Source organism: Caretta caretta, chromosome 14, assembly GCF_965140235.1.
Source record: "Caretta caretta isolate rCarCar2 chromosome 14, rCarCar1.hap1, whole genome shotgun sequence".
NCBI lineage: Eukaryota > Metazoa > Chordata > Testudines > Cheloniidae > Caretta > Caretta caretta.
Window position 1 is genome coordinate 2,102,256 of NC_134219.1, and position 27,754 is coordinate 2,130,009.

The following is a 27,754-nucleotide window of genomic DNA, read 5'->3' on the forward strand; positions in this document are numbered from 1 at the left end:
CTCCCCCAACAGCCCCGCCCCCTCCCGAATCGGCGCGCGGATGCGGGGCGCGCTCCGCCCGGGCGTCACCCATCCCGCAGGGATCAGCGGGAAACGCGGGGCTGGAGGGACACGCGCCGCCCCTCCTACTTCCGGTGTCTGTTCCGCTTCCGCGTCAACGAGACAGCCCGTGCGGCGGGCAAGAGGGACCCCGCCGTCCCCTGCCCGGACCAGTCCTCCCAGCGCAGGAGCCGCCCCTCCGAGCGGCCCCTGGGCAGTTCCCGCTGCGGCCCGTCCAGGGGCCCGGCCCGTCGGCCGCAGGGGGCGCCGGAGCCGTTTGTGAAGTGGGGGTGCTGGGGGCAGCAGCACCCCTAGTCCCAGCCCTGTTGGGCCCAGCCACCTTCCTACGCCCCGCCCGCCTGAGGCTCCGGCCCCGCACCTGGATGTCGCCCTGCTGAAAGCTGCCACCGCGGGTTCCAGGGGGCCCTGAGCCAGCCCCACCCCAAGGCACAAGGAGCCTCAGCCCTGGGCAGGGCCCCAGCTCCCCGCATGGGGGTCCCAGCAGTGGCAGCGTGGGGCAGGGGTCCACCTGGCCTTCTGCATGCCCCGGGCAAGCGAGGCACCTTTAGTGCTGATGGCAGAGAGGTGCCCTATGGGGAAAACGGATCATCATCAACTAGCGAGGGCAGGGGTGCCAGGACAATGTTTACTGTGTGTAAACTGTAAACCCTGCAGATCATGGAAAGCGCTTCAAGACTGGGGGTGCAGCAGGAGAGTGAGTTTGTGTGGCGGGGGGGGGGGGGGGGGTGAGAAGACCTGGATTTGTGCAGGAAATGGCCCTTGATTATCCTGCACATTGTGGGGAGAGTGGTCGCTTTGGATGGGCTGTTACCAGCAGGAGAGTGAGTTTGGGGGGGGGGGGGGCGGAGGGTGAGAAAACCTGGATTTGTGCTAGAAATGGCCCAACTTGATTATCAAACACATTGTAAGGAGAGTGATCACTTTGGATAAGCTATTACCAGCAGGAGAGTGGGGTGGGAGGAGGTATTGTTTCATGGTCTCTGTGTATATATAAAGTCTTCTGCAGTTTCCACGGTATGCATCTGATGAAGTGAGCTGTAGCTCACGAAAGCTTATGCTCAAATAAATTGGTTAGTCTCTAAGGTGCCACAAGTCCTCCTTTTCTTTTTGCGAATACAGACTAACGCGGCTGTTACTCTGAAACACTTCAAGACTGGGGGTGCAGCAGCACCCCTAGTTCCTGCACCAATGAATGAGGGGACATCTTTGGGCACAGGTCACTCAGTTTCTGTGATGTCAATCCAGACATTTCGGGTGCGTGGGGAAATTCTGGTCCCACCCGGCACAGACTCCATTACAGTCCGCACTCTTCCCCCCCTACTCCTCCTGCAGGGACCCTGGGCCTCCTTGATCGGGGAGTCTCCCCTCTCTCAGCTACAAAGTGCAGAAGCTGGTGGCATGAAGAGTTTACGGCAGGCTCCTCTGAGCTCCAAAATGTACAGGAGCAGAGAGACCTTGGGCACCAGCTCGCAACCCCACTTGGCCCGGGGGGACGTGGCCTGGGTGATTAGTAACCAGATCATATTCTTTTTCTGGAGCTTTGAGCAAGTGCAAAAACCCAGAGGAGGGTCGTTTGTCATCCCCCCGACTCCTCCCTGACGGGCACCACGGCTCAGTCATGCTCCCACCATGGTGTTAGTGATGAGGGTCAGGCCAGCGGGAGCATTCAGCAGAGAGAGGGAAGGTCCCGGGGAAGGGTGAGTGGAAGGAGGAAGCAAAAATAAGTCACAGTTTAATGCTGCTGTTGGGGTCGCTTTGCACCCATTAATTACTTTGCATTAAAATTTTAACAAATTGAATCCAATTGATTGGACTTTAACAAATTGAATCCTCCACCCCCAGTCTCTGAGGATTCAATCCCCATCATCGCCCCCACCCTCCAACCCCCCCCATCGCCCCACCCCACCCGCCGGGGCTCTCCCCTCCCCGGGAGGTGCCACGGCGGGCGGAGTGGGGGGGAGGGGAGAGGAGACCCGGCCCCGCTACCCCCCTGCTCCGCGGCGACTGACCCTCCCCCGCCCGGGGGAAAGGATGGTTCAGTCCGGCTTCCCCCGCCCCCGTGGTACCTCCCGGATGTTGATGGTGTCGCCTGGCAACGGGAAGATGGAGCCGGTGGAGCCGGGCAGCGGGTGAGCGAGGGGAGGCGCCCAAAGGGCCCCGCACGGGGAGGGACCTGCCCCAGCCCCCTCCCCCCGGACCCTCTTCCCCGACACCCCTGCCCCCCACAGCCCCTCCCCGCCCCCTCCCTGCCCCCCACAGCCCCTCCTCATCCTCCCCCCTCCCCGCCCCCTCCCCATCCTCATCCTCCCCCCTCCCCGCCCCCTCCTCAGCCTCCCCCCTCCCCGCCCCCCACAGCCCCTCCTCATCCTCCCCGCCCCCTCCCTGCCCCCCACAGCCCCTCCTCATCCTCCCCCCTCCCCGCCCCCCACAGCCCCTCCTCATCCTCCCCCCTCCCCGCCCCCTCCCCATCCTCATCCTCCCCCCTCCCTGCCCCCCACAGCCCCTCCTCATCCTCACCCCTCCCTGCCCCCTCCCCATCCTCAGCCTCCCCCCTCCCTGCCCCCCACAGCCCCTCCCCATCCTCCCCCCTCCCTGCCCCATCCTCATCCTCCCCCCTCCCTACCCCCCACAGCCCCTCCTCATCCCCACCCCTCCCTGCCCCCTCCCCATCCTCATCCTCCCCCCTCCCCATCCACATCCTCACCCCTCTCTGCCCCCCACAGCCCCTCCTCATCCTCCCCCCTCCCTGCCCCCTCCCCATTCTCATCCTCCCCCTCCCTGCCCCCTCCTCATCCTCCCCCTCCCGCCTCCCTGCCCCCACTGCCCCTCCTCATCCTCACCCCTCTCTGCCCCCCACAGCCCCTCCTCAACCTCCCCCCTCCCCATCCTCATCCCCTCTGCCCCCCACAGCCCCTCCCTTCCTCCCCCTCCCCATCCTCCCCCTCCCTGCCCCCCACAGCCCCTCCTCATCCTCCCCCCTCCCTGCCCCCCACAGCCCCTCCCCATCCTCCCCCCTCCCTGCCCCATCCTCATCCTCCCCCCTCCCTGCCCCCCACAGCCCCTCCTCATCCTCCCCCTCCCTGCCCCCTCCCCATTCTCATCCTCCCCCTCCCTGCCCCCTCCTCATCCTCCTCCTCACCCTCCCGCCTCCCTGCCCCCACTGCCCCTCCTCATCCTCACCCCTCTCTGCCCCCCACAGCCCCTCCCTTCCTCCCCCTCCCTGCCCCCTCCCCATCCTCCCCCTCCCTGCCCCCCACAGCCCCTCCCCATCCTCCCCCCTCCCTGCCCCCCACAGCCCCTCCTCATCCCCACCCCTCCCTCCCCTCCCCATCCTCCCCCCTCCCCATCCACATCCTCACCCCTCTCTGCCCCCCACAGCCCCTCCTCATCCTCCCCCCTCCCTGCCCCCTCCCCATTCTCATCCTCCCCCTCCCTGCCCCCACAGCCCCTCCCTTCCTCCCCCTCCCTGCCCCCTCCCCATCCTCCCCCTCCCTGCCCCCCACAGCCCCTCCTCATCCTCACCCCTCCCTGCCCCCACCGCCCCTCCTCATCCTCACCCCTCTCTTCCTCCAGCCCCTCCTCATCCTCCCCCCTTCCTGCCCCCTCCCCATCCTCACCCCAACCCCTCCCTGTCCCCCACAGCCCCTCCTCACCCCTCCCTTCCTCCCTGCCCCCTCCTCATCCTCACCCCTCCCTGCCTCCCACAGCCCCTCCTCATTCTCCCCCTTCCTGCCCCCCCAGTCTCTCCTCATCCTCCCCCCTCCCTTCCTCTAGCCCCTCCTCATCCTCCCCCCTCCCTGCCCCCTCCAGCCCCTCCTCATCCTCCCCCCTCCCTGCCCCCTCCAGCCCCTCCTCATCCTCCCCTCTCCCTGCCCCCTCCTCTTTTCCCCCCTCCCTGCCCCCCACAACCCCTCCTCATCCTCACCCCTTCCTTCCTCCATCCCCTCCTCATCCTCACCCCTTCCTTCCTCCTTGCCTGCTCATCATCCTCACCCCTACCTTCCTCCCAATCCTCATTGTTCTCACCCTGACCCCCTGCCTCCCTGTCCCCTCCAGCACATCCTCACCTCGACCTCATTCCTTCCTCCAGTCCCCATCGTCACCTGTTCAAAAGAGGAGAAAGAGTGGGGAGCGGGAGCAGGGTGAAGTTAGAGGTGACAGGAATGGAAGAAAAAAAGCCCAGCCCCCCACCATGGTCTGATCCAGGACAGTGAGAAGGAGAGGCATCTGTGAGAGAAGGCATCTGCAGAAGCAGAGTCAAACAAAGGGATCCAGGTCTCTCGGGGAGCTGGAAGGAGTGGGAGAGGAAGAGATTGTGGATGGAACGGGCATTCCAGAGACAGCAAGAGCTGGGGAAAAGGAACGAGAGATGGGCATGAGCTTAGGAATGATGGAACAAAGGGGTGGAGGTGGTGGCAGGTCAGGTGTGGGGATGGGGGAGAGCCAGTGTTAGGGCCAATGTCACCAGAGGGGATGAGGCAGAAGCAGAGGAGGATGTGGGATCTGGATCTGTGCAGGTGGGAGGAGGGGGGAAATTGGGATGGAGATGGGGAGAGGAGCAGATTGAGTTAGTGGGAACTGTAGAGGGGTGAGAGTAACAAGGATGGGGGAAAGAGCCAGCGAGGGAAAGGGACAAGGAAGGAGGATCCTTCCCTTACCTCTCCAGACCAGCCCCAGCCCCCAGTCGTAGCTCACTTCCAGACTCTGTCTTCTCCAGCTGCACCAGCATTCCATCTGTTTTCAGTCCATGTCCGTTTCTGGTTCTCAGGCACTTGCAGAAGGCTACAGTGTCTGTGTTGCAAACACAGCAATTCCAAGTAATACACTGTCTTCACTGACACTAAAACAGACCATGCAAGTGTTCCTGATGGCATTAGGTTCTGTATGTTTACAAACTCCTACATTTGGTTCTGATCCCTGTTAATGCTCCAGGAGGCAATGCTAGTATTTAACCTAAAGCCAAGCTTTTAATTTTTGTACGTTGTTGTTCTGTTTAAAATTGTTCAATAATTTTGTTCAATTTAATTAAGCCCTGAATCAGGTGTTGGACAAATTTCAGAAGAGGAGGAGCTGCATCCAGAAGGCAATGGGGTAAAGTTGCAAATATGAAAGACTTAATGCACCTTGGGAATTAGAATCACATGGGAATTAGTACATATTTTGGTGCCCAGATACTATGTGGGTGGGTTCACTAGAAATGCAACTAATATTGAAATATAGGATTTCCCAAGAAATGCTGAAACAAAACATTCAAAAAAAAATTCAAAACACGAAAAGAAACATTTCCCCTAGAAATGTTAGAGATCACAGTGCCTTTGTCCTGAAAAGAATTAGCTAGAATATTCAGATCAGATTTTGGAAAATTTTCTTACTATAAGGATAGTTTAGTACTGGAATATGTTACTGAGGGAGAATCCCCATTGGAGGATTTTAAGAAGAAGGTTAGACAAACACCTGTCAGAGAGAGGCTAGGTTTACTTGGTCCTGCCTCAGGGCAGGGGTTAGACTAGATGACCTCTTGAGGTCCCTTCCAGCCCTACATTTCTGTGATTCTTTTGGGATTTTTTTTTGTACCCCTCACTTTACTAATAAGGATGTACAAAAGATATGTGGGAACACATTTACTTTGGAGCCAGAAAAGCATAAAAATAGTTAATACACTAAAAATATCCTCTAAATTTTCAAAAAATTGTGAATACAGAAACTTCCTCCATCTGAGAAATTGTAGTGACTTATTGGTATAATATGTTTAATATTCAGAATGGTCTCCTCCTAAAGAAAATTCTAACATTTATTGGGAAATATTATATCTGCAAACAAGTCAATTCATAATCTTAACACAGAATAAGACTTGACAGATTTTGAGTTGTGGACTTTGATGTTGAATTTTTATAATCATTTCAAGTTGCTTCTAGGTTAGGGATTTTGTTTTTGTGCTACATTTTAAAACAACCAAGCCATTTTTTTTTAAATCTCTGTAGAGTCTGGAAGGAATTTAAGGGTTTATTAACACATCTCTAATGACTGCAGCACTAGCAGATGCTTCAACATTAAGAGCATTTCCTTACACTAGATGTGAAGTGCTGTGCATAACGGAGAACTTTGATTGGAGTCAGTCAGTTGTTACAATGTTGTTTTCTGCTGTATGCTAGGTGGAGCAACCAGAGAGGAGCCATAACCGAAAGAACGAGGCAGATGGTGTTTCAGCAGAGGAGCCAGGAATGGAACTCAACCCAGCAGAACCAAATGCACCTGAGTCCCCAGAGCCTCCCATTGTAGAGGTGGATGTTTATGAATTCTCCCTAGGAGAGCGTGGTACCTACAGAACAATCAATCCAATACGTTGACATCACAAATCATTAAAGAAGCAATTCCAGTGTAGCAAAAAATTGAGAAACTATTGCTATCTTATCTTGGATATGAAAGGGAGGCCTCAGGAAGCTTAATTTGGCTACATTCCAGTTTCCAGAGGAGTCTTGTAAAACGTAGCTCTTACTCATCTCTGACACAGGACTTTTCATCTGTAGATCTTGGAGCACTTTTAAAGGAAAGATAAACACCATTATCCCCAATTTATCAATGGGGAAACTGGTTCACATGTTCTGATCCTGTCTGCTCGGTGGATGTTGGAAAGAAGTTTGTGCCTCTTGGGTGAAAGTTGAGTTTCCCACTGAATATAGATTTTGCCTTTTCATTTTCAAAGTTCTCATAGTAAAGAAAGATAGGTCTCTGCATGGAGCTTTCTTATTTAGTAAAGACCTCATCCTGTGAGGTGCTGAGCAGCCTCTAAACTTATTAAATTAATGACCTCAAGCACCTCGGTGCTTGGGAATTTTCAGGACTTGGCCCTAAGAGTTGTATTCTGGTATTATGGAAATCTGAGTGCTCATTACTGTAATATAGTAATTAAATAACTTACGTCCACAATCCACATTCAAAGTAGGAGACTTATAGGAAGCCTGAATTCCTGTGGAGTCCATGCATTGATTATTTGAAGTAAAACAGGCTCATTGCATATGTATATCTTACAGTGTTACAAACATACATAATAAATTGACTGCAACAAAATAAATTTAAATATGAACTTACTGGGGGAGATAGAATGTACAGATTATTCATATTTATATTCTGGGCTGAACAATATTTTACACTAGACATTTTACTGGACTGTCTCAGTCCACATAAGAATCCTCCTATTTGTTTTCTCTTATTTTCAAAACCACCCCAAAAGGGCCTGATTTTCAGAAGTACTGAGCATCTTTGTTGCCACTGAAAGTCAATGCAAGCTGCAGGCACTAAACAGTTATGAAAATCAGGCCCCAACTGTTTCAGTAGGTTATCTGTTTGTAAGAGTAATTAGGGTGCATCTATCCAAGACTCTAAGTACCCTAATACATAATTAATAGTACAACAAAATCCCAGCAGTACTAAAATGATCATTTAAACCGGAACTCAGCTAGCCAGCCACCTACAAAACAATCCTTCCCACTCCTTCATAGTTCTGGGAAAAATATCCTCTCCAAACTAACCTGTCAAACAGGTGCTTTCTCAGTGGGCCCAGATGGTCACTATATTTGGGCTATTTTGGACCTGGGGGAGCAAGTTCCATAGTCCTGAACACTCAAAGAAAATGCCCTGACAGCTGCCACCTCTTCTATAACCAGAGGGATCCAGCTTGGGCTCCCTGCTGATTACAGCTGCTGTGGAAGTTTGGCCCAGGAAGAGAGGCGATCCCTCAGACAGACTGGTCCCAAGCTATTTAGAGCTTTATAAGTCATAACCCACACCTTAAATTCCACCCAGAGATCAACAGGCAGCCAGTGCAAATGCTTCCAGTAAGATGCCCCACTTGGTAAGTGAGCCACTGTCTGCACCAGCTTCAGTCTAGGATGGATCTAAGGTGTATCCTCAGATATAGCACACTGTAATAGTCTCGTTTTGAAATAACAAAGGCATAGGCAACAATCTGAGACATAATGGTAATTTCTAATTACATTAATAGAACCCTACAATATTAGAACCTAGTGACTTACAGCATTAGTTAAAAGGAACAGTTTGAAAAGAGACAGATAGAAAGAAAACAAAGCGATTTGATCGGGTATAACGTGGCTTTGAAACACCACCTTCTTCGGTAAAATCTAAAGAGAGATTTTTCACTTCTGAGTTATAAATATGGGAAATTAAAAGCTTCTCATGGAAATTTTGACAGGGCCTTAGCCACTGTAGTCCTAGCAGGAGCTGCTGTTATACTAGATGTGGTCAGATGTGCGAAGCAGCTGTAAAGCACTGTAGTAATAGCCCTTAGTAAAGAACATGGACCATTATAATATTGTTTTGTTGTGTTCTACTTTCTGGTTTTGATCTGTGCTAGGGAATGCAGCCAGAGAACAATGATGATAAGGAAGAGGGAGAGGCTTTGCCTACAGAGGACCCAGGAGAGAGACTCCTCCCAAAAGAGCAGGAGGTCGCGGGGGCCACGGAGCAGGAGGTCGCGGGGGCCACGGAGCAGGAGGTCGCGGGGGCCACGGAGCAGGAGGTCGCGGGGGCCACGGAGCAGGAGGTCGCGGGGGCTATGGAGCAGGAGGTCTCTGAGGTCACCTTTGGAGAGGTGACTGGTTATGAATTTAAACTAGGGGAGCATCTCATTCACAAGACCCACAATCCAGTGTTTGTGACGTTACATTCCCAAATTGTTGAAGCAATTCTAGTACTGTAAACACACACCACTGGATGAATCGTGCAAGAGAGAGGCTAACTGGAAAGGAGACAATTGGTAACCAGCCATGGTGCATAAAGAACTCCTAACAAAATTCAAGGGGTTAGTTTATTATTACATGCATTTCTAATGTGCCCATCACCATGAGTGATACAGCCTTGCTGGCATATCTGGGATAACTTTAGAGCCTTTTAATTGCTTTCCGGCTTCCTCAAGAAGCAACAAGACTGTTTTTATAGCTGACTATATTTCTACATTGTTCCTATCTTGTGATGACAAAGATAAGCAGAATTTTAGTAGCAAACTGTGTTAAACTGAAGATCCTTTCACAGCCCTAATTTTATATGATGGCCTTTATGTTCTAGGAAAAATCTGATGAGGTTTCCTCAGACCAAGTAGAAGTGGATAATCTTCCTCCCAAACTGCCTGACATGGAGCCGCCAGTGATAGACAGCTGGAGCAGATCCCGCATGTCCTCAGGAGCTAGCACCCAGAGGTCTGCATTATCAGTGCACATGGAGATTCATACTGAGTCAGGTATCAGTTAGTATCTTACTAATAGTACTATCCTTGCAGCCAGCTTTCAAATACAGTATCCAGTTTTTTCTCCTCTCCCAATAAATATGAATCTAGTTGGACATACACTATCCAATCTAAGGGCTTGTCTACACAGGGAACTCAGAAAAATTAATCTGAATTAACTAAAGGTGTGAATTTAAAATGTATTAATTAAATAGCATTAAGCCCCCATATGGACACTCTTGTTCAGAATTAAAGTGGCCTTAATTTGGTTTATTTTAATTCACACTTTAAATTCACACCTTTAGTTAATTCAGATTCATTTTTCTGCATGTCCCCATGTAGACAAGCCTTAATCCTTATGTTTCACCTCTGCATGATGCTACTACTAAGCCTGTCCTTAAATCTTTTCCATAATAACTTTCCTCCTCACTGTTAGATTTACTGTATATTTTTATTATGATTTATTTTCTGTGTGCTAGTGACATTGTGAGGCAATCTAAAATTCCAAAGAAAGCTGGCTCTGTTAGGTATATTTTCCCCCATCAGGACATCTGCTAATCTTAAAATACCTTTAAATGCACTGAATTCTCATTCTGTGATGCCTGCTCTTTGTCGTCCAAGCACAGGTGACATTGGGGTAGCCATCTCCTCTCCCTATTCAGACTCTGCATTTCAGCTGTTTAACCAGCACCTCAGCAGGCTTGGGAGTGGGGAAGAGAATGCAAGTCTACATTATGCAGATGAGCAAGCTGAAAGAGAGGGCAGTGAGGAAACGGAGGAGGAAACACAGCTGATTGTCTTGGACCCGGAACATGTAAGAAAAGTCCAAATTCAAGACTTGTCACTGGTATTGAGGGTTCCATGAACTGGGAGGCAAACTGGGCCATGGTTTAGCTGTATTCCAGGTTAAATATGTTATACATCCTTTTTACAAAAGTTCTGACTCCTGTATGGTATCTGCTCCCTCTGTAGTAAATTAGAATTGCAGATTAGAGCAATGGGAAAATCTGATGAACTTCAGTTCTCAGGAAAATGAAGGACCTATAGCTGGTGGGAAAACGCTGTGCAAGCTTCCCTCACACAGCTCTGCCATTCATTTCACTTCTGACCTCTAAAGACTCTGGGCCTCTCCTAAACAGAAATGACTAGAGATGCCAAACTAGGTGGTAGTTTTATGATACGAGCAAATGTCCACGAGGCTTAAGGCTGAATCTGCACAACCCATTTCACTTGCAGCCTGCTCAGGACAGGAACCCAAGTCTCCAGAGGTGAAAATGCAGTGTTGTACCTGACACATGTTCCTTGATAACTTATTCATGCAGGTGTTATAAGGATGCTATCATCATCTTCCTTCCCTCTCTAGCCCCTGATGAGAAGATTCCAAGCTGCCCTAAAGAATTACCTTAGTAAACAGATGGAAAAAGTGACCATGGAGCTTCGGGAGCTGGTATAGTAGTTTTCCGTGGACTTCCCATAGCATTCCAGCCCTGTCCAAGTTGGTGTGAATTGACCCATCTCCTCTTGTGTCTGCAGGCGGTGGCCACAAAGCAGGGTAAGGTGCAGAGGGAGGAGCTGGGAATGGTCCTTTATGGGGTCCAGCAGCAGCTGGCCCGGCTGCAGATGGAACTGGAGAAGAACCAGGACCGATATTCTCAGATAGCCATGGTGCGTCGGCAGCTAGAGGAGGAGCTGCAGGACATCAGAAATGTGTACAAGAAAACATGTCAGAGCACTGAGGATGAACGCAAGAAAGGTGACTAAGGCGCTCTTGCTTAGTCTTTCTTCATTCTAGTCACGTAAGGACAAATGAGGTTGAGCGTAAGTCAAACAATGGTTTGAAAAACATCAGCCCAAGCATTCAGGAATGGCTCGCTGACTGGAAAGATCAGCTCAAGCATACCTGGTATGCCTCGCCAGTTAGGCCTCCTGTAGCATAGCTTGGCAATTGTATTGGTTAATTGGTAATCTCTTTAGGGGTAGACCACATTTTATTCTATATCTTTAAAGCACCATGTACATTCAAAGCATTATAGATGTACCTAATACTTGTCTTGGTTTTTATATAATTTCTACCAGTATAACCCACATCTTTGTCATAAGACAAATGCTTTTCCGTCCCTTTAAGGGGTTCCTTTGAACAAAGGCCATTCCTGGCAAGTAGGCTTTCATAGATTCTAAGACCACATTGTGATTATCTAACCTGACTTCCTGTATAGCACAGGCGAGAGAATTTCCCCAAAAGAAATCCTAGAGCAGATCTCTTAGAACATAAGAATGGCCACACTGGGTCAGACCAAAGGTCCATCTTGCCCAGTATCTTGTCTTCAGACAGTGGCCAATGCCAGGTGCCCCAGAGGGAATGAACAGAACAGGTAATCACCAGGTGATCCATGCTTGATCAAGTGATCCATGCCCTGTCACCCATTCCCAGAAAAACATCCATTCTTGATTTAAAAATTGCCAGTGAGGGAGAATTCACCAGGACCTTTGGTAAGTTGTTCCAATGGCTTTCCAATACTCAACACAACTCATTTCCCACCATTTGGCTATTTATACTTGTCTGAGGCCTCTGCCGGGGTCTGTTGAGGCTTTGGTGAAGATTGCAGATCCTTAGTTGATTAGACAGCCTGGTGCATCAGACGAGGATCTTCTGCTTGGCAACCCTTTACAGTCAAGGCAGTGAACTTAGCTGGGCTATTTCAGTATTGTGGAGATACAGGATATAGTGGGAATTGAGGGCACTTACCAGGTCTCTTGGACAGCTTCTCCTCAGGAATTCTGCTCCAGGAACTGATGTCCATGCCCACCTCAGAGCGGGTCATATGACTTGGATGGGTTTTTTTATGGGTTTTGCTCTGTCCACATCCTAATTACTTTCTCTTTTAGCTCTGGTATGGTACATGTTGCAGAAATCCTCTTCTGTAACTAACCTTTCCACCTATCTTCCCAGTTTCTGTAATGCAGACTGAGGTGGAAAACATGGCCTTGCGTCTGTTCTATATGCAGAACATGGACCAGGATGTGCGTGATGACATCTCCGTGATGAAACGGGCAGTGAAGAAGGCTGAGGCAGACAGGAACCAGGCTGAGGTGGAGAAGAAAAAACAGGTATAGGCAACTATCAGGTCTGACAAAGAGGCTTTGAATTATGTCATTGGAGTTCAGAGTCCCTTGGGAAAATGCTGTCTTGTCATACAGAATGCTGAAAGAATATATTCTAGGAAGATTGGTACAAAATGTGGTCTGCCCTCTTCCATTCGTAGATTGTACATGTTTGCAAATAGCAGGTAGCTCCTTAGATATGCTTTTTAACATAAGAACGGCCACAATGGGTCAGACCAAAGGTCCATCCAGCCCAGTATCCTGTCTACCGACAGTGGCCAATGCCAGATGCCCCAGAGGGAGTGAACCTAACAGGTAATGATCTAATGATCTCTCTCCTGCCATCCATCTCCACTCTCTGACAAATAGAGGCTGGGGACACCATTCCTTTTTCTAAATCAAATCATTCATAAGAACGGCCATACTGGTTCAGACCAAAGGTCCATCTAGCACAGAATCCTGTCTTCCGACAGTGGCCAATGCCAAGTGTCCCAGGGGAAATAAACAGAACAGGGAATCATCAAGTGATCTACCCCCTGTCGCCCATTCCCAGCTTCTGGCAAACAAAGGCTAGAGACACCATCCTGGCTAATAGCCATTCATGGACCTATCCTCCAGGAACTTATCTAGTTCTTTTTTGAAGCCTGTTATGTATAGTGTTGGCCTTCACAACATCCTCTGGAAAGGAGTTCCACAGGTTGACTGTGCGTTGTGTGAAAAAATGCTTCCTTTTGTTTGTTTTAAATCTGCTGCCTATTAATTTCATTTGTTGATGCCTAGTTCTTGTCTTATGTGAAGGAGTAAATAACACTTCCTTATTTATTTTCTCCACACCAGTCATGATTGTATAGACCTCTATCATATCCCCCCTTAGTCGTGTCTTTTCCAAGCTGAAAAGTCCCAGTTTTGTTAATCTCTCCTCATATGGCAGCTGGTCCATACCCCTAATCCTTTTTGTTATCCTTTTCTGAACTTTTTCCAATTCCAACATATCTTTTTTGAGATGGGGCGACCACATCTGCACACAGTATTGAAGATGGGGGGGAGGGATAGCTCAGTGGTTTGAGCATTGGCCTGCTAAACCCAGGGTTGTGAGTTCAATCCTTGAGGGGGCCATTTAGGGATCTGGGGCAAAAATTGGGGATTGGTCCTGCTTTAAGCAGGGGGTTGGACTAGATGACCTCCTGAGGTCCCTTCCAACCCTGATATTCTATGATTCTATGTGGGCGTACCATGGATTTATATAGAGGCAATATGATATTTTCTGTCTTATTATCTATCCCTTTCTTAATGATTCCCAACATTCTGTTCGCCTATTTTCCCCACTAAATTAAAAAAAAAAAAAAATCACAGAAACCTTCCTGACAGCAAAAAAATTTTGAAAAACACAGCACAGCTTCTTTGAGCAACTCTATAGTAACAACCCAGTATCCAGACATGCAAAGGAGGAAGGAGAGGTTTAGTGAGGAGACACCTTATTTTCAAGCCCCAGGGGGATTATTCTGAACAATGATGAATTTAGAAACGTGATTTTACAACACAAAATATAGCTGGCCAGTTTTTTTTAACTCATGCTCCCTCTGCTGGTTAGATGGCTGCCTCTTGCGGCAGAATAAATATTGTAGGATTATGTCAACAGTGGCAATGGAGTATGGATTTTTGATAGCTTTTTAGAGGGCATTTTCTTCTAAATTATTACCTTTTAAGGTAGTCGGATGCCATAGTGATGGGCAAGTATAATAACCTAGATAGATAGAAGTTAGGTGACATATTGGACCTGATGTTCTTCCTTGGTATGAGACTGAATAATATAAATGGACTAAATGAAAATGAATCCTCTGCAGCATGGTGCAATGGACTGAGCAATCCTGACCACTCAGCAGCGATGGAGATGACTGTCATCACATGGCACTGCACTCACTAGTGAGGATAGTGAAGACCTGATAGCCACCAAATCTAATGCAACTCCCTCACTTGACCTTGCTTCCCCCGTGTGTCTCTTGCTGAATCTATGTTGTCAGGATTGGGATTGTTTGCAGTATTTGTGCTGATCTGTTGTGGTCTGATTTTTGTAGGATCTGCTTGTAGACCGCTTAACAAGGAAGTTCAATGAACTGCAGGAGCAGATTGGTCTGTATGAAGCTCAATTTATTGCCCAGGCTGAAGACACAAAAATAACACGAAAAGCAGTGAGTGAGGTAGGAGATGACAATATTTTTCACGTGTTGGTTAATATTACATTTTGTGATGGGCCAGAGTCCTCCACCTTGCACTTAACACAGCACACACCCCCTGGGTTTGAGTCCAAATTCTCAGACCCCTGCCCTTTGTGTGAATAAAGGGGTTCCTATGTTCTTAAGAACAACAACAAATAAAACTTATCCTGAGTTGGCTGTTTCTAGGGTTTTCCCCTGCAAGACCTCTTGTCTTACCCCCTTAGTTCCTTTACCTTGAAGGGAGACACACACCCCTTCTGTGCTCCTGGATTGGAGCTAATCAGACCCATCTGATGTGACTGAAGGATGAGTCTGCGGCAGAGCAACTCCATGCCAGGTCCAATCTCTGACATCCATTTTCCTACATATTAATGACATATCTTTCTCCTGTACACCATGGTATCATGATATCCAAGTATTACATAGTAATTATATTTAGGTTACCGCAGCGTAAATAAGAGCTTGATAGTGCTGCCATCACGGTACACTGTGCTAGCACAATACCCCTTTTCTGGTCTGGATTTTCATGTTAAATCTGTAGCTTAATATATTACCATTTATAGTACATTGTAGTAAATTGTATCCCATAAGACACACAGGATGTGAGACAAGGCTGAGTTAATGTTGCTGTTGGGGCCTTGACTTTTGCATTTCCTTTCCTTTCTGCAGTTTTTGTCTGTGACCTTAATGTTGCAAAAAATGTTCACGTACATAATGATATAAATTGCACTTTTGGTTACAGTGAAGTTGTTAGAGTAACTGAAAACAAGATGTACGCCAATGCATTTAATTCACTTACTCTACAAGGGTAAAGGTAAAAAGAGCCAAAGAAAGAGCAGGGGACATAGGAAAACAAGAGAAGATAAAGCATGAATATTTTGAGCTGTTTCTTCCCAGCTGTATTGTGAAATGAAGTGGGCAATGAGGATGGAATGCAGGTGTGAGACCCCAGCCCAGTGTTGATTCAGTATCTCAGAGTGGGGTGTCTCCGCAGGCTTGTATGGAGATACAAACTATTAACATGGAGAAGAAGCAACTGATGCATCAGTGGGATAGCAGCTTGACTGGGATGAAGCGACGAGATGAAACCTACTCTGCCATGCAGGATGCACTAAGGTATAGCAGCTGAAAGTGGGCCAACAAAAAGAATAGCTACACTTTGGATGGGAGTTACTGGAAGAGAGAAAAGAGTGCTGTCAAGGTTACTGTTAATATAGTGTTGTATGTATACCGTGTGCTAAACAAAGAATAAATCTGTTGCTCTGAAGAGCTTAGAATGGCAAAGGGTCATTAGGGTAAGGAGCATAATTTTTTGTTAGTGTTTTCTCCCTTCACAGGATGATCTTTCTTCAAAGGTATGAAATAGATAACTAGGCAGAGTTACCTGGTTTGCATTTGACTCTATCCCTTGAAGGACTTCCCAGGACAAAAGAACAGGCATCAGGAAAGATTTACCTAGGTAATTTGCAGTCACAATTTTGTGACATTTGGCAAGAATCCATTCCTCAGAAAATCCCGACCTTGGGTGCCGAAGGGAATGTGCATTCTTTCTTTAGCCCTAAAACTTGCCCAATGGTGCAGGAATCTGCAAAATACATTTCTACTCTGATTTCCTGGGGAGAACAGGGAGAAGAACTGAAATAAATTCGTTTTCTGTAGACACATTTCCTTTCGACTTTTGGTTTCTCCTTCCATCTGCCAAGAGCTCTGTGCTGTCACATTCACACTGCAGCAAAGGAGACATGATGACACAGTCTGGTTTCCCTTAATCTCTACATAAGGGTTGGGAGAAGGATACTTCCATTGTCAAACATCCATCTCTGCCAGCCACTTATAAGGCTCCATCTTGACTACTCCATCTTAGTTATTCCACTAGTTTCAGTAGTTTGATACCTGCGTAATGAAATGTGCCTGTGGGAAGACATTGTGTGGCAGTGGACAGGTGATGGCAAGGAAATGACGGCTGAACTTGAGAAACAGAGAGGGCTTCTGAAGTGGAATACGCTATATCCCCAACTCAGACTGCATACCATCATGAGGGAGGCGGTATTAAAACAAGGAATGGAAGTGGAAATAAAATGGTATTTGTTGCTGAGTATTTGGATCCTACTAAGATTGAAAGGTCAGCCAGCTGTAACCCAGCTGTTCATCCAGCAGCTAGGTGAAGATAGAGAGGAACTTTGTGAAACATTATTTTATTTATCACAAGCCTGTGGGCTACTATTGGGATTGCAAGCAGTTTGTTTTAACTGCAGAGATGCATGACTTGCATCCATATGACTGTGGAGGGTGAAATTAGTGAGGAATTCAACAGGAGATCAGGGCAGACAAGAGAGAAATACTGTCACCAAGTTAATTACTTCCGGGTACTCATCAGCTGGATAGAACCCACCCAGAAACAGAATATATTTTTCACATAGTATGTGGTAAAGTATTTCATAAAATGTACTAAATATATATTAAAAATACTCCTGATGATATACAAAATTGGTTAGTTTTCATGCAAATAGGTGCAATCTGTAGTAAATTTGTATGATGTCTCTCTCACAATCACGCACTGCTGTTTCCTGTGAGAATACAGCTTTGCTGAAGCAGTTCACTCCACTCTAAGCAGAGAAGAAAAACCCTCACTTTTCAGATACTGAAATATGTGATTCCCACCTCTTCCAACTCCCCATAAGTGAGAGAGCTGCCTGAGTCTCTGCATATACTGGCATCTTCTTTGTTTTCTCTCTCCTTAGTGTAGCTTCCCAGCGTGGTGATCCATCCATTCCCAGTGTATCCAGGCTGTGGTCTCCTTCACCCTTCCCATAAGGACATCCTCTGGAATGTAGCCTATTGGCAAGGAAATGACATGATGCCACCAATAACAGTTGTGTCATCACAGCATGGGCTTGTTGAAAAGAGGGGGAAAAATATAATGAAAAAGAGCACACCTGTTCCAATACAAACTTGTACCTGAGGGCCTGAAAGGACCCCTTCCCCAATGTTATGCCTATCCTTTTGGTCAGGCAGGACTGAAGGCAGTTCCTCACATCAGTGCCCCTTCTGGGCCAACTGGAGCATGGTGCTAGACAGCCATGTAGGGAGCTTCTATCCTCTCACTCCTAGAGCTGGTGCCCCAGTAGTTCTGTGTTCCCATCTGAACTGGCCCTGGGAGTTTTGGGCTGAGATCAAGCCCTGAGGTCTCATCCCCTGAACTGCAGTGTAACAGGACTGGGAGATCTAGAGCACAAGGAGCTATTCAAAATTAGCCAAAAATTTAGGTGCCTTAGTTTTATTTCCAGTAGGGTGATTTTAATGAACACAGATAGCCCCAGTGCTGAATGAACTTGTCTGATTTTCTTGCTCTTCATTTATTCATTTCTGCAGCAGCCTGTTTGAAAGCAGGAGTTTGGAGTTGACTATCCAGTGCACAAATCAATCCCCATGACACTCTTCTGTCTTCTCCTTGCCCTTGCAGGCAGTCCAAGCACCAGCTCAGGTCGTTAGAGACAGAGATCCAAGTCTACAAGAAGTCAGTCACAAAGGAGGAAGAGAGGAACGAGCTGCTTGCCAGCATCTTGAACCGCTCGGAGAATGATGCCAACATGAGCAAGAAGCTGATTGCCCAGTGCACAGCCAAACAGGATGCCCTGAAAGTTGAATACAGCACCTACACCCGCACGCTGCATGAGACAGAGCAAGCCCTCAGCAGGGCCAACTCGGTGAGACCAGGTCCCTGTGGAGAAGAGGCTTTTTTAATCAGACGTTGATATTTTGTCACCTGTAGATTTCTATCCACTTTCCCAAATCCCAACAGCCTACACTTTTTAACAGCCCTGTTTCCGTGTCTTTCCTCTCAGGACCGAGCTGCTCGGATGAATGAGCTGCAGGCCATCAGTAAGGAAACAAAGAAAGAGACTGAAGCCAGACAGGAGTTGGAGAATCAGATCATGGCAAAGCTGCAGGATCAGCTGATGTCCAGCAAAGCAGCAAAATATTTTTCACAACTGGCTGCTAAACTTCATAAGAGAAAGCTGGATCTGGTATGGCATCTGCTTCTGTGTGACTGATGGTAGCTGACCTGCAGGAGAGAGAGACACATTCTGTGTTTATTCCCTCCAGGATACTGCAAGCATGGCCCAAAGGCCATTGGCACCAAGATAGCCTCCCCTGCCAAAAAAAGAGGACCCCATCTAAAGCAAGCTCCATCACACTCCCTGTGTTCCTAGTGCTCCAGCTACTGCCAGGAGGACAGGGCTTTGTCCTTGACTATGTAGCATTCTAGTCAAATTCCATCTTGGGTCATTGCCTTTGCCCTATTACATTTCTTGTACAGTTTCAAATGGCTAGGATTCTTCTTCACTTACTGTCCTAAGCTGTTGCATTATGTTACCATGTGCTGTTAAATTGCCATATTTCACCCTACAAGTGGCTGTATTTCAGTGGCGGGTGAAGTGACTCCCTTGTAAACTGTAGGCTGAGTTTGTACAATACTTTAGGACTCTTCAGGACGATAGGTACTATAGAAATATGAGATATTTCTGTTACTGTTAATCAAGTTTTCAGGTCTTGTGGAAAGGGCGGGGGACATTCCTATTAAGCATAAAAGTAGAAGGGCCTGCAAAGCAAAATGCAGCTTCTCTGAATTCACCTCCAGGTGCAGATGTGCCTAAGAGCTCTTCCCTTCGCAGCTGCCTTTTGAGGATCATATTGCAGGGTTTCAGAAGATAATTTAGCCAAAGAAAGTATGACAGAAATATTAGTGCCATCTTGTACAGCAGATACTGGCTTCATCTTCTGCTTAGAGAATGGCATAGAGTGACGCACCCTGGGCATGTTTAGACTCAGTGCTGCATGCTTTTACATGTGGAAAGGAATACTGCAGACCCACTCTCTAAATGAAGCGAACCAGAGGCGGCCAAAGCACAGACCATGACATTTTACAATGTGGCTGCCCTCATCAGCATACAGAGGTGCAGCTCATGGACACTACAAGTTCCAGCAAGAAGTGTGCCATCCTGAGTTGAGTGACCTAGTGGTCACATCAAGAATGTAACAGCGAGTGCTCAGACCTGTATTTCTATGGGCCCCGTTTCTCTGTTCAATATTAAGGTGACTTCACTCTTCTCCATTTTCTATAAATCAGGTGCAGTCCTTGGGCTCCTGGCAAGCTGTTAATGCTGTCTTTGATTGTGAAACATGCAGGCAACTCTGAGATAGATGCAGGGCAAGTGGCTCTTCTGTAGTTATTTGCATCTCTGTCTGTCTGGCCAGATGTAACTGAGGCATATAGGTTGGGAAAATAACTTCAGGGATGATGATGATGATAAAACTTTGTCTTCTCTAGTATCTTCCCTCAAAGGAGTTCAGGATTACTGCCTCCCATCATCCCTAGAAAGTAGGTAAATATCATTATCCCCGTTGTACTGACGGAGGAAGAGAGGTGCAGAGAGGTTACGTAACTAGCCCAAAGCCCCATAGCACATATGACAGAGCTGGAAATAGACTCCAGGTCTCCTGACTCCCAGTCCCATTCTTTACGTACTAGACATACTCCTCTCTTAGCCATATTTCGTTGACAGGATTGCAGACCTGTTTACAACACTAAGAAGTGGATTACTGCTGAATGACAATGCTTTTTTTGTTGTTGATGTTATTAGGAGCTGCATTTTTCCAAAGTTGAGAATGACAAAGCCCAGGTCATTCTGGACACAACTCACACCAACTGCAGGCTCTCTATGCTCCAAAAGACATTCTCTGCGCTGGACAAGGAAATGAAAAATATCAATGACCTGATCAACCGCAGTGAGAATGAGATCAGCAAGCGCAATCTCCTGATCGAGCGCAAGCAGGGGGTCATCAACCTGTTCAACAAGAAAATGGAGATGATGATTTCCCAGTTGGGGGTACGTCTCTTACGCTTAATCCCCCGAACCTGATTTCATTCGTTGATGAGATTACAAGTTTGGTTCATAAAGGTAACTGCGTAGAGGTAATAGACATGGGCAAGGTAATGAGAGGAGGTGTCTATCCTGTACAGTGCACTCAGAATGCCTGTCATGCTGATTTTTGTGTTCCTCTCTGTAGCCATAAAACACTATCAAAGAAGCAGCCCTGGCCAGTACCTCTCCTGGGAGGCCAGACTAAATGTAAATGGGAATAATCCCAGTTCTGGCTGCTGAATTCTGCTGCTGATGTGAGCAAGTCTCCAGTTTAGACTCATGATTAGTTTTAATGCAAAAATTAAATCCCAACTTCACAGTGTGTCATTTTAAGAAATAATCCAACAATTGATTAAGAGCAAATCTATGGGATGAAGATTTTTCTTGGTGCATTTAGGGACTTCCATTCAGGGTGTGCACTTACAATTTAAACACAAGAAAGGGGGTGGAGGAGGGTAAAGATGAGGAAAGCCATACACAGTTCTCTCTGGTTACGCATGACAGAAAGGAATGCCAGAAGCAACACCCAAACCTGTTCACATGATCCCAGAACTCAGATAGCAGCACTGCTGATGCAGCCATGAGCTGGCAACCAACATGCAAAATGAGCATTTCAGGCATCCCTGAGCTGAGCTCCAGAAGGTCTAGGGATGCCACAGTAAATAGCGTCTCTGTCTGACTAATACTAAACTTTTTTCCTTTACAGGGTCAAGAACTGGGACCCTTGGAAATTGAGATCAACAGGCTAACCAAGCAGATAGATGAACACAACTCAGACGTGATGACACTGCAGAAGTACTGGCTCAGGCTGCAGAAAGAGCTGGTCAAACTGACCCAGGAGCGGGAAGAGCAGCTGGCCTCCTTGGATATGTTAAAGAAACAGATCACCATCATGCAACAAAAGAAAGTGCGCACTGAAAGTAAGTGTTTCCCTCAATCCTCCTGGCAGTGTTAATCAACGAGTGGGCATGCGCTGCCAGAGAACAAAGGGAGAGACGGTTCAATAACTTGTAATTTTAGAACCTCGCAACAAAGAAAATTTTCAGTATCTGCAACCATAGTGCCTCTGTATGGATATACAGTGTGACATGTGGTTCTATTGTATCCCTAGGTGTACTCTGGGGCTACATGCCAGCACCTTCTGCCACTTGAGCAGCCTGGTCTCCCCTCTAAGGGCTGGATCTTGCAGCCTTTATTTATGTAAGAGGAAGGGTTGCAGGATCGCATCCCAGATGACCATCTTGATATGTTACTGTTCTTAGAAAATAGGGTCCTAAAGGTTAAGGCCAGAAGGGACGACCAGATCATCTAGTCCATGGGTTCTCAAACTTTTGTGCTGGTGACCCCTTTCACATAGCAAGCCTCTGAGTGTGACCCCCCCCAAATTAAAAACACTTTTTCATATCTTTAACACTATTATAAATGTTGGAGGCAAAGCGGGGTTTGGGGTGGAAGCTGACGGCTTGCGACCCCCCCATGTAATAACCTTGTGACCCCCTGAGGGGTCCCAACCCCCAGTTTGAGAATCCCTGATCTAGTCTGACTTCTTGTGTATCACAGGCCACCAGCACCTGCACACTAGACCCAGCAACCGAATTAGACCAAAGTATCGCGGCTTACAGGAGCCTAGACTATTATGTGCCACAGGCAGAGAACAGGAGGGACCGAGGTGCAACAATGCCCTAGGCCCCAACAATGTCAAGGAAGTGAGATATGTGATGGGTTACCCCCCCACTCTGGGGTACTACTGAGTCTGCCTGGTCCACCAGCCTGTCCTTCTGAGCCAGGCCCTCCAGCCTCCTCCAGCACACACACAGGTAGGGTTTCATCATAACCATTTTCAAAACATGCATTCGATTTTGGCTTTATGGAAAGGCTTGTGGCTTTGTCAGTGTCCATGGAGACCTTCAGAGTGGGTAGCTACAAGTGCAGCTTTGTCTACACTGTCAGAACCCCCCCATCTCCCCCCCCCAGCCCCAGTGCCCTGGTGAGTACTCTCTGCTTTTACTTTTTAAAATCTTTCCCCTCTCTTTCCTATTCTCCTGTAGATGAAATCCAGCAGGAGAAGAATGAACAGAAAGACATTGAACGCCACATGAGGAACATGGCCAATGACTTGATGAAACTCAACATGTTAATCAATAAGAACAGCCACAACTCGGAGGAGCTGCAGCATGGCAACACCATCATGGAGAATGAGTTTGTGCGCTCACTTAAGGTAGGGAAGGCTTTGCTCCGCGTCTCCAGGACACAGCCTGACAAACAGCAATCTTGCTGAGCTCTCACTGGCACTGTGTTGCACGAGACAGTCAGAGATTGCTAACTGCTGCCCCTATGGCACAAAACCATGTAACCAGATGGAAATGTACAGCTATGCACAGAAAGGCTATCCCAATTTGGTTCCTGTGCAGAGACAATGATTCCCTTTACATAGCCCAGGAGGATTAGACATTCTACCTGTATTGTGGGGAGGGTTGTAAGCCAAAAGAGACAGGAAGATCAGAGGCAAGCAGTGAGCCTGCCAGCGCCTCTCAGTCTGACACAGTGATGTTGATTTCTGCTTCCTAACTCCAGGCAGCAGAGAGAGAGTCGATTGAGATGCAGGAGAAGCTGGACCGACTGCATGAGGAGAAAGAGAGACTCCTAAACAGCCTGGTGGAAGCAGAGTGAGACCCAGACCCCTTGTTTTATGCCACAGTGTTTGAACTCTCGTGTCATGCAACTGCATTATTCTTCCCTGCCCTAATGCTGGAGGGGAAAATGCGTTCTGTCACATCCTGTTAGATTGATGTGCTCCTTTCCTGGCTCCCCTCTACCTTTGATGGGAAGGTGGGATGAGTTCTAGAACTTTTTGTAACCCAGAAGATTAAGAGTCTATCATTTATTTTCTGCAGGCCAGATACAGTCACAGTAACTGCTGTTCAGTCTTCCTCATACTGCTGCACCAGCTGCCTGTTTCTGTAGATGAATGAGAAGTAATGTGGTCTCCACCCTCACTCAGTGCTTGGCCTCTAGTCAGCAGAAGGCTGCCAGCGTTGAGTGTGTGGGGGAGAGAGGGAAACTCAGTATGGAGTGGTGTGATGTAAGCCCAATGGCTGTCCAGAGGAAGGTAGCTACATGATCCAAAATTCTCAAACTTGGAACCTCACAGGAGGCCCCTAAATAAAGGGCCTGATTTTTCAGAGCTGCTGAGTTAACAAATGTTGGCTTTAATCCTTTATGCTGCAATCCCAACCCCGATTTCTACCATTATCATGACACTTCTGACCTGCAGAACCATGACTGATTCTCACATTGAGGGCACCAATGTGTCATGTTCCATACAGTGAACTCTTAGTTTCCTGCTGGACTGTTGAGCTTTGGACTCAGAATGGGGATCCATAGTGTGACACCACATATACAGGGGAATCAAGTGGCAGAGTGACCCCTTCTTTTTCATAGAAAGGCATCCCCTCCCCTTCTGTCCTTGAAGGCATCAGATCATGCTATGGGAGAAAAAGATCCAGTTGGCTAAGGAGATGCGTGCTGCAGTGGACTCAGAGACAGGGCAAGGCGAGATCCGAGCCATGAGAACAGAGATCCATAGGATGCAGGTGAGCCAAGGTAGGAGGGGAAAGAAGAGATTCACAAGGAGATTACCCAGCCTTGCAGGAGATGCTGAAACATCAGACAGTAGATAGGAGATAACTCCAAGGTTCCTGGCAGTGTCAGGGATAGGTGTCTTCCTTTGACCTAGCTCAGTATGCTGTTACACCTCTTTACGTGTTCCTTGTGTTAGCCTAGCAATGGGGGAGCTCAGCAAAAGGCAGACCTGACTGGGAAGGAAACTTACAGGACAGCGTTTATCTTACTGTGTGGTGGCCCTGTACGTAACCAAAGCACCACTCATGGAATACTACGTCCACCAATGCACTGATTCAGAGAAGTGTTTCTTTCTCTGCCAAAGCAACCTCCTCTCCCACCTACAGGACACTTCTACCTTCCTTCCCTTATTATTGCATTTAGATGAATTTATTGCGTTGAAATCTTTAGAAGACTGAGTTGGGCAAGCGGATGGGGAGTCAGTTATTAGTCTGATGCTTCCCAGATCCATGCTGTACAAACCTGGCTCATGATTTAGTTGAAAGATTTGGGATGCCAAGGCCTGTGTGTCAAATGTGTCCTGTCTCTTTAGCTGGAATTTGTCACACTGAAAGTCTTCTATCAGATGCAATTTGTGACCACTGGGTATCTTCAGAGTTTCTCTCTCCTCACACATGGCAGGTCCGCTACAGCCAGCTGACAAAGCAGCAGGAGAAGATGATTCGTGATATGGAGGCAGCTGTCTCCCGCAGAGAGACCATCATGATTCGGGGAGAGGGTCAGAGCAAAATGGATAAGAAACATTTCACCCAGAGTGACTTCCACCACAAGACACAGGAACTGCGGAAGAAGATCAAGGAAACCCAAAAGGTGAGCAGGTAGCGAGGGGCCATAAGAACTGATTTTTTTCTGCACTTGCTTTATAACTAGAAATATGTCCGATATTGCTCGACATCAGCTTTGCTTTATGGCCTACGATCAGACTATGCAAGGAGGATGTCATGCACAATTCACTGAGCCAACCTTTCTCCCAGATGGCAAGGAAAGTGCTGTGGGCATATGTCAGTGGAGAAGAGGACACCGGGGATAGGCCCTGGTGAAACTCATGTTGATCTCCAGGATTCTATGGTATTCCTCATGTAGCTCTGAAGATCATCTACTTTTTGCCATGCCAGACCCACTAACCTTCTGTCTTAGAAGAACTTGACAGGACTTTTATTCAAACCCTTCAATGCTGCTCCTCATTCCCCAGTTATCCTATTTTCTTTAATCACTTGGAGTTGGGATACAAAGTGCTTGGAAGGAAAATGCCTGGTGCATATTCTGTGCCATCTGCCTCTCTTCATGGTAGTGTAAAGAAAAGTGCAGTAATGTGCCCCCAGGCATGGAGACATTCACTGCATGGCAATGCAGTGAAACACCAGTGGATTGTCACATTTCCTGGCACAACATTAGAATGCCCAGTGTGCCTAATGGGCATCTAGCAGTGTGAGTGCCTGTGCCTTTAGGCCACAAAGTATACTTACTAAAGGAAGTACAGCCTTGAAATGTCCAAGAAAGGGAGAAGTTGTCAGGTGATGATTTGGCAATGCAGTTGGCAGGCAGAGGAAGAATCTCAAGTTTCCTTCTCTTCCTTTCATTAGAATGCTCAAGACTGCAACAGAACCATCACAGAGCTGGAGAACACCCAGAAATCTCTCAGCATCGGCCTTCTGGAAAAGCAGCAGCATGTCTCCAGTTTGCAGGCTGAGACTGATGTCCTTGATGCAGACATAGAGAGGCTTCAGGATAAGAAACGTTGGGTAAGGTGTCTTTAATACGTATGCACTGCATGTATTATTTTCCTGTGCTGCCAGCCCACATGGCCTTTCTACCTCATCCCAAACCACATGTACCGAGCTCAGGCTGGTTATCTGAGCACCATCATGTTCCGTTCTAGAACTGGAAGTCTCAACAGTAAGACCAAAGCTCATCTGTGTGGGAGACAGAACTTTTCTCTGGGGGTGGTGTGACCAGACAGATCTCCCTTGTCTTTTAAAATTCATAGCATTTCTCTGTCTTTGCAAGATTTTTCTTCTATGCATGTGTCTGATTTGGAGATTCACTAAGCAATGTTGTGATCATTTATATCTATAACTCAAAACGGGGAATGCCCACTTTAGTAGTTAGAATAGGACTTCACTGATCTCTCCCTCTTCATAATCCTCCATTTCAAGATGTGATAATCGTGTTTCCTCCCCCATTTAATTAAGTCCTCCTTACTCTCATAGCTCTCTTTTATTCAATCAGATGTCCTTAATGTAGTTTTCACTGTTGCTCTTCTAAGAACCTGTCAGAAATTGTGGCCTATCAGACTCGTCAGAAGCATCTGCAGGCAGTGAAGGACGGGAAGTATACCCCACTGTGCCGCACCCAGCAAGTCCTGCAGCAGGAGCAGCGGAAACAGCAGGACCGGCTGCATACCATTAATGTCATCATCCATCAGATTCAGCAGGAGTATCCTCAGTACCAGAGGGTGTTGTCCTGGCTCAGCCAAGCCCTGGACTCCAGGCTTGGGTCACAGGAAGCAGAATAGGCAGAAGCACAGAGCCAGATCGGAATAAAGTATCTTTTGACAAATATTTTCACAAATAAATACAGTATAAGATTTTACTGCTTTTGTCACTCTCCTGGAGGCTGAATAACAGAAAAATGAGCAGTGATGAGAAACTGACACACAAAGTAATAAAACTGCTTCTGTGATCTTGGATTCCAGCCGTGTTTGCCCTGCTCCAATCTCTGGCTTTTCTGTTTGCTCCAAGACAGCAGGCTGGTTTAGGTCCAACCACTCATATAATTGTGTATTGTGTTAGAACATGGGAAAGAGGTGCAAATCCACCTTTTGGGGGTTAAGTCACACAGTCTTCTCCAGGGACAGAGAGATGGGTCCTAGAACACTTTCTGCCAAATCTGGGGAGCTCACCAGCTTTGAGCTACATCAAAGTTAAGATGGAATATGAATGCTTCTGGAATGGGAAGATGAGTGCAGACAGGGCCTAGAAAGACATTCCTGAATGAAGTGGAAAATCCTCTAATCTTGTTCATACTTCCCTTCTATACAGAATACTATTCTTCAGTGGATTGCCAACAGTCTTTCCCATCCGTGTGAGCACTTCACTTAAGAGCTCCAATTGCAAAAACAAATCCACAGGGTTTTGTTTAGTGGTAGTGCCCCTAAATTCGGGAGTATACGACAGGGTGAAACAGTGAGGTATGGTCTCTGCTCATCAGAATAAGCACAGGGACATCAGAGGGGAAACGCACGTTTTTCTAAGCAGACTGGACTTGTGTTTAACAGCTGCTTATTTCATAACCCTGGGGAGGAGAAAGAGGAAATGAACCTTCCATCTTTAGCAACTTCAGATTTCCTTTTCTTTCGTTCCAGCGGCTTGCTTGGCCTCTCTGCCTTGTGTTTGTTTTACTGACCTGCTGCTTGGCTGGGAAGAAATCACTACCGCTCTGGGCCCGGTCCCCGCTTGTACCCGTGGATCGTGCCCACCACCTTCGATAACGTGCTTTCGAGCTGCGCGCGTGGGAGCGGCGGCCCGGGGCAGGGAGGTCACGGGGGGTGAACGGCGTGCAATCGGCGC

The 27,754-nt window shown here is 47.6% G+C and overlaps 1 protein-coding gene and 1 long non-coding RNA gene across 6 annotated transcripts; one reads left to right on the forward strand and one right to left on the reverse strand.

Annotated features, from left to right (window-relative positions):
- Nucleotides 1-160: 160 nt before the first annotated feature.
- Nucleotides 161-26,777, forward strand: CCDC40 (coiled-coil domain 40 molecular ruler complex subunit). 5 transcript variants are annotated; one of them, XM_075119161.1, is made up of 21 exons: nt 161-754; nt 5,091-5,151; nt 6,213-6,341; nt 8,432-8,668; nt 9,142-9,313; nt 9,925-10,112; nt 10,662-10,745; nt 10,832-11,051; nt 12,249-12,406; nt 14,476-14,598; nt 15,611-15,732; nt 18,080-18,323; nt 18,462-18,644; nt 20,262-20,507; nt 21,250-21,463; nt 22,592-22,761; nt 23,118-23,209; nt 24,016-24,136; nt 24,807-24,995; nt 25,769-25,927; nt 26,452-26,777. In XM_075119161.1, exons 3-21 carry the CDS (start codon nt 6,282-6,284, stop codon nt 26,698-26,700), a joined length of 3,231 nt encoding a protein of 1,076 aa, XP_074975262.1. In that variant the 5' UTR covers nt 161-754; nt 5,091-5,151; nt 6,213-6,281; the 3' UTR covers nt 26,701-26,777. The 5 variants fall into 5 exon arrangements, with proteins under 5 accessions (XP_074975262.1, XP_048674813.1, XP_048674811.1 ...); XM_048818854.2 differs by lacking the exon at nt 161-754 and adding an exon at nt 1,994-2,189 and having other exon boundaries at nt 26,415-26,555; XM_048818853.2 differs by lacking the exon at nt 161-754 and adding an exon at nt 2,002-2,189.
- On the reverse strand, nt 10,898-27,671 carry LOC142069011 (uncharacterized). Its single transcript, XR_012664822.1, has 3 exons — nt 27,591-27,671; nt 12,045-12,383; nt 10,898-10,987 (listed from the first exon to the last, which is right to left on the reverse strand). It is a non-coding gene; the product is annotated as an uncharacterized LOC142069011 (long non-coding RNA).
- Between the last annotated feature and the right edge of the window lie 83 nt (nt 27,672-27,754).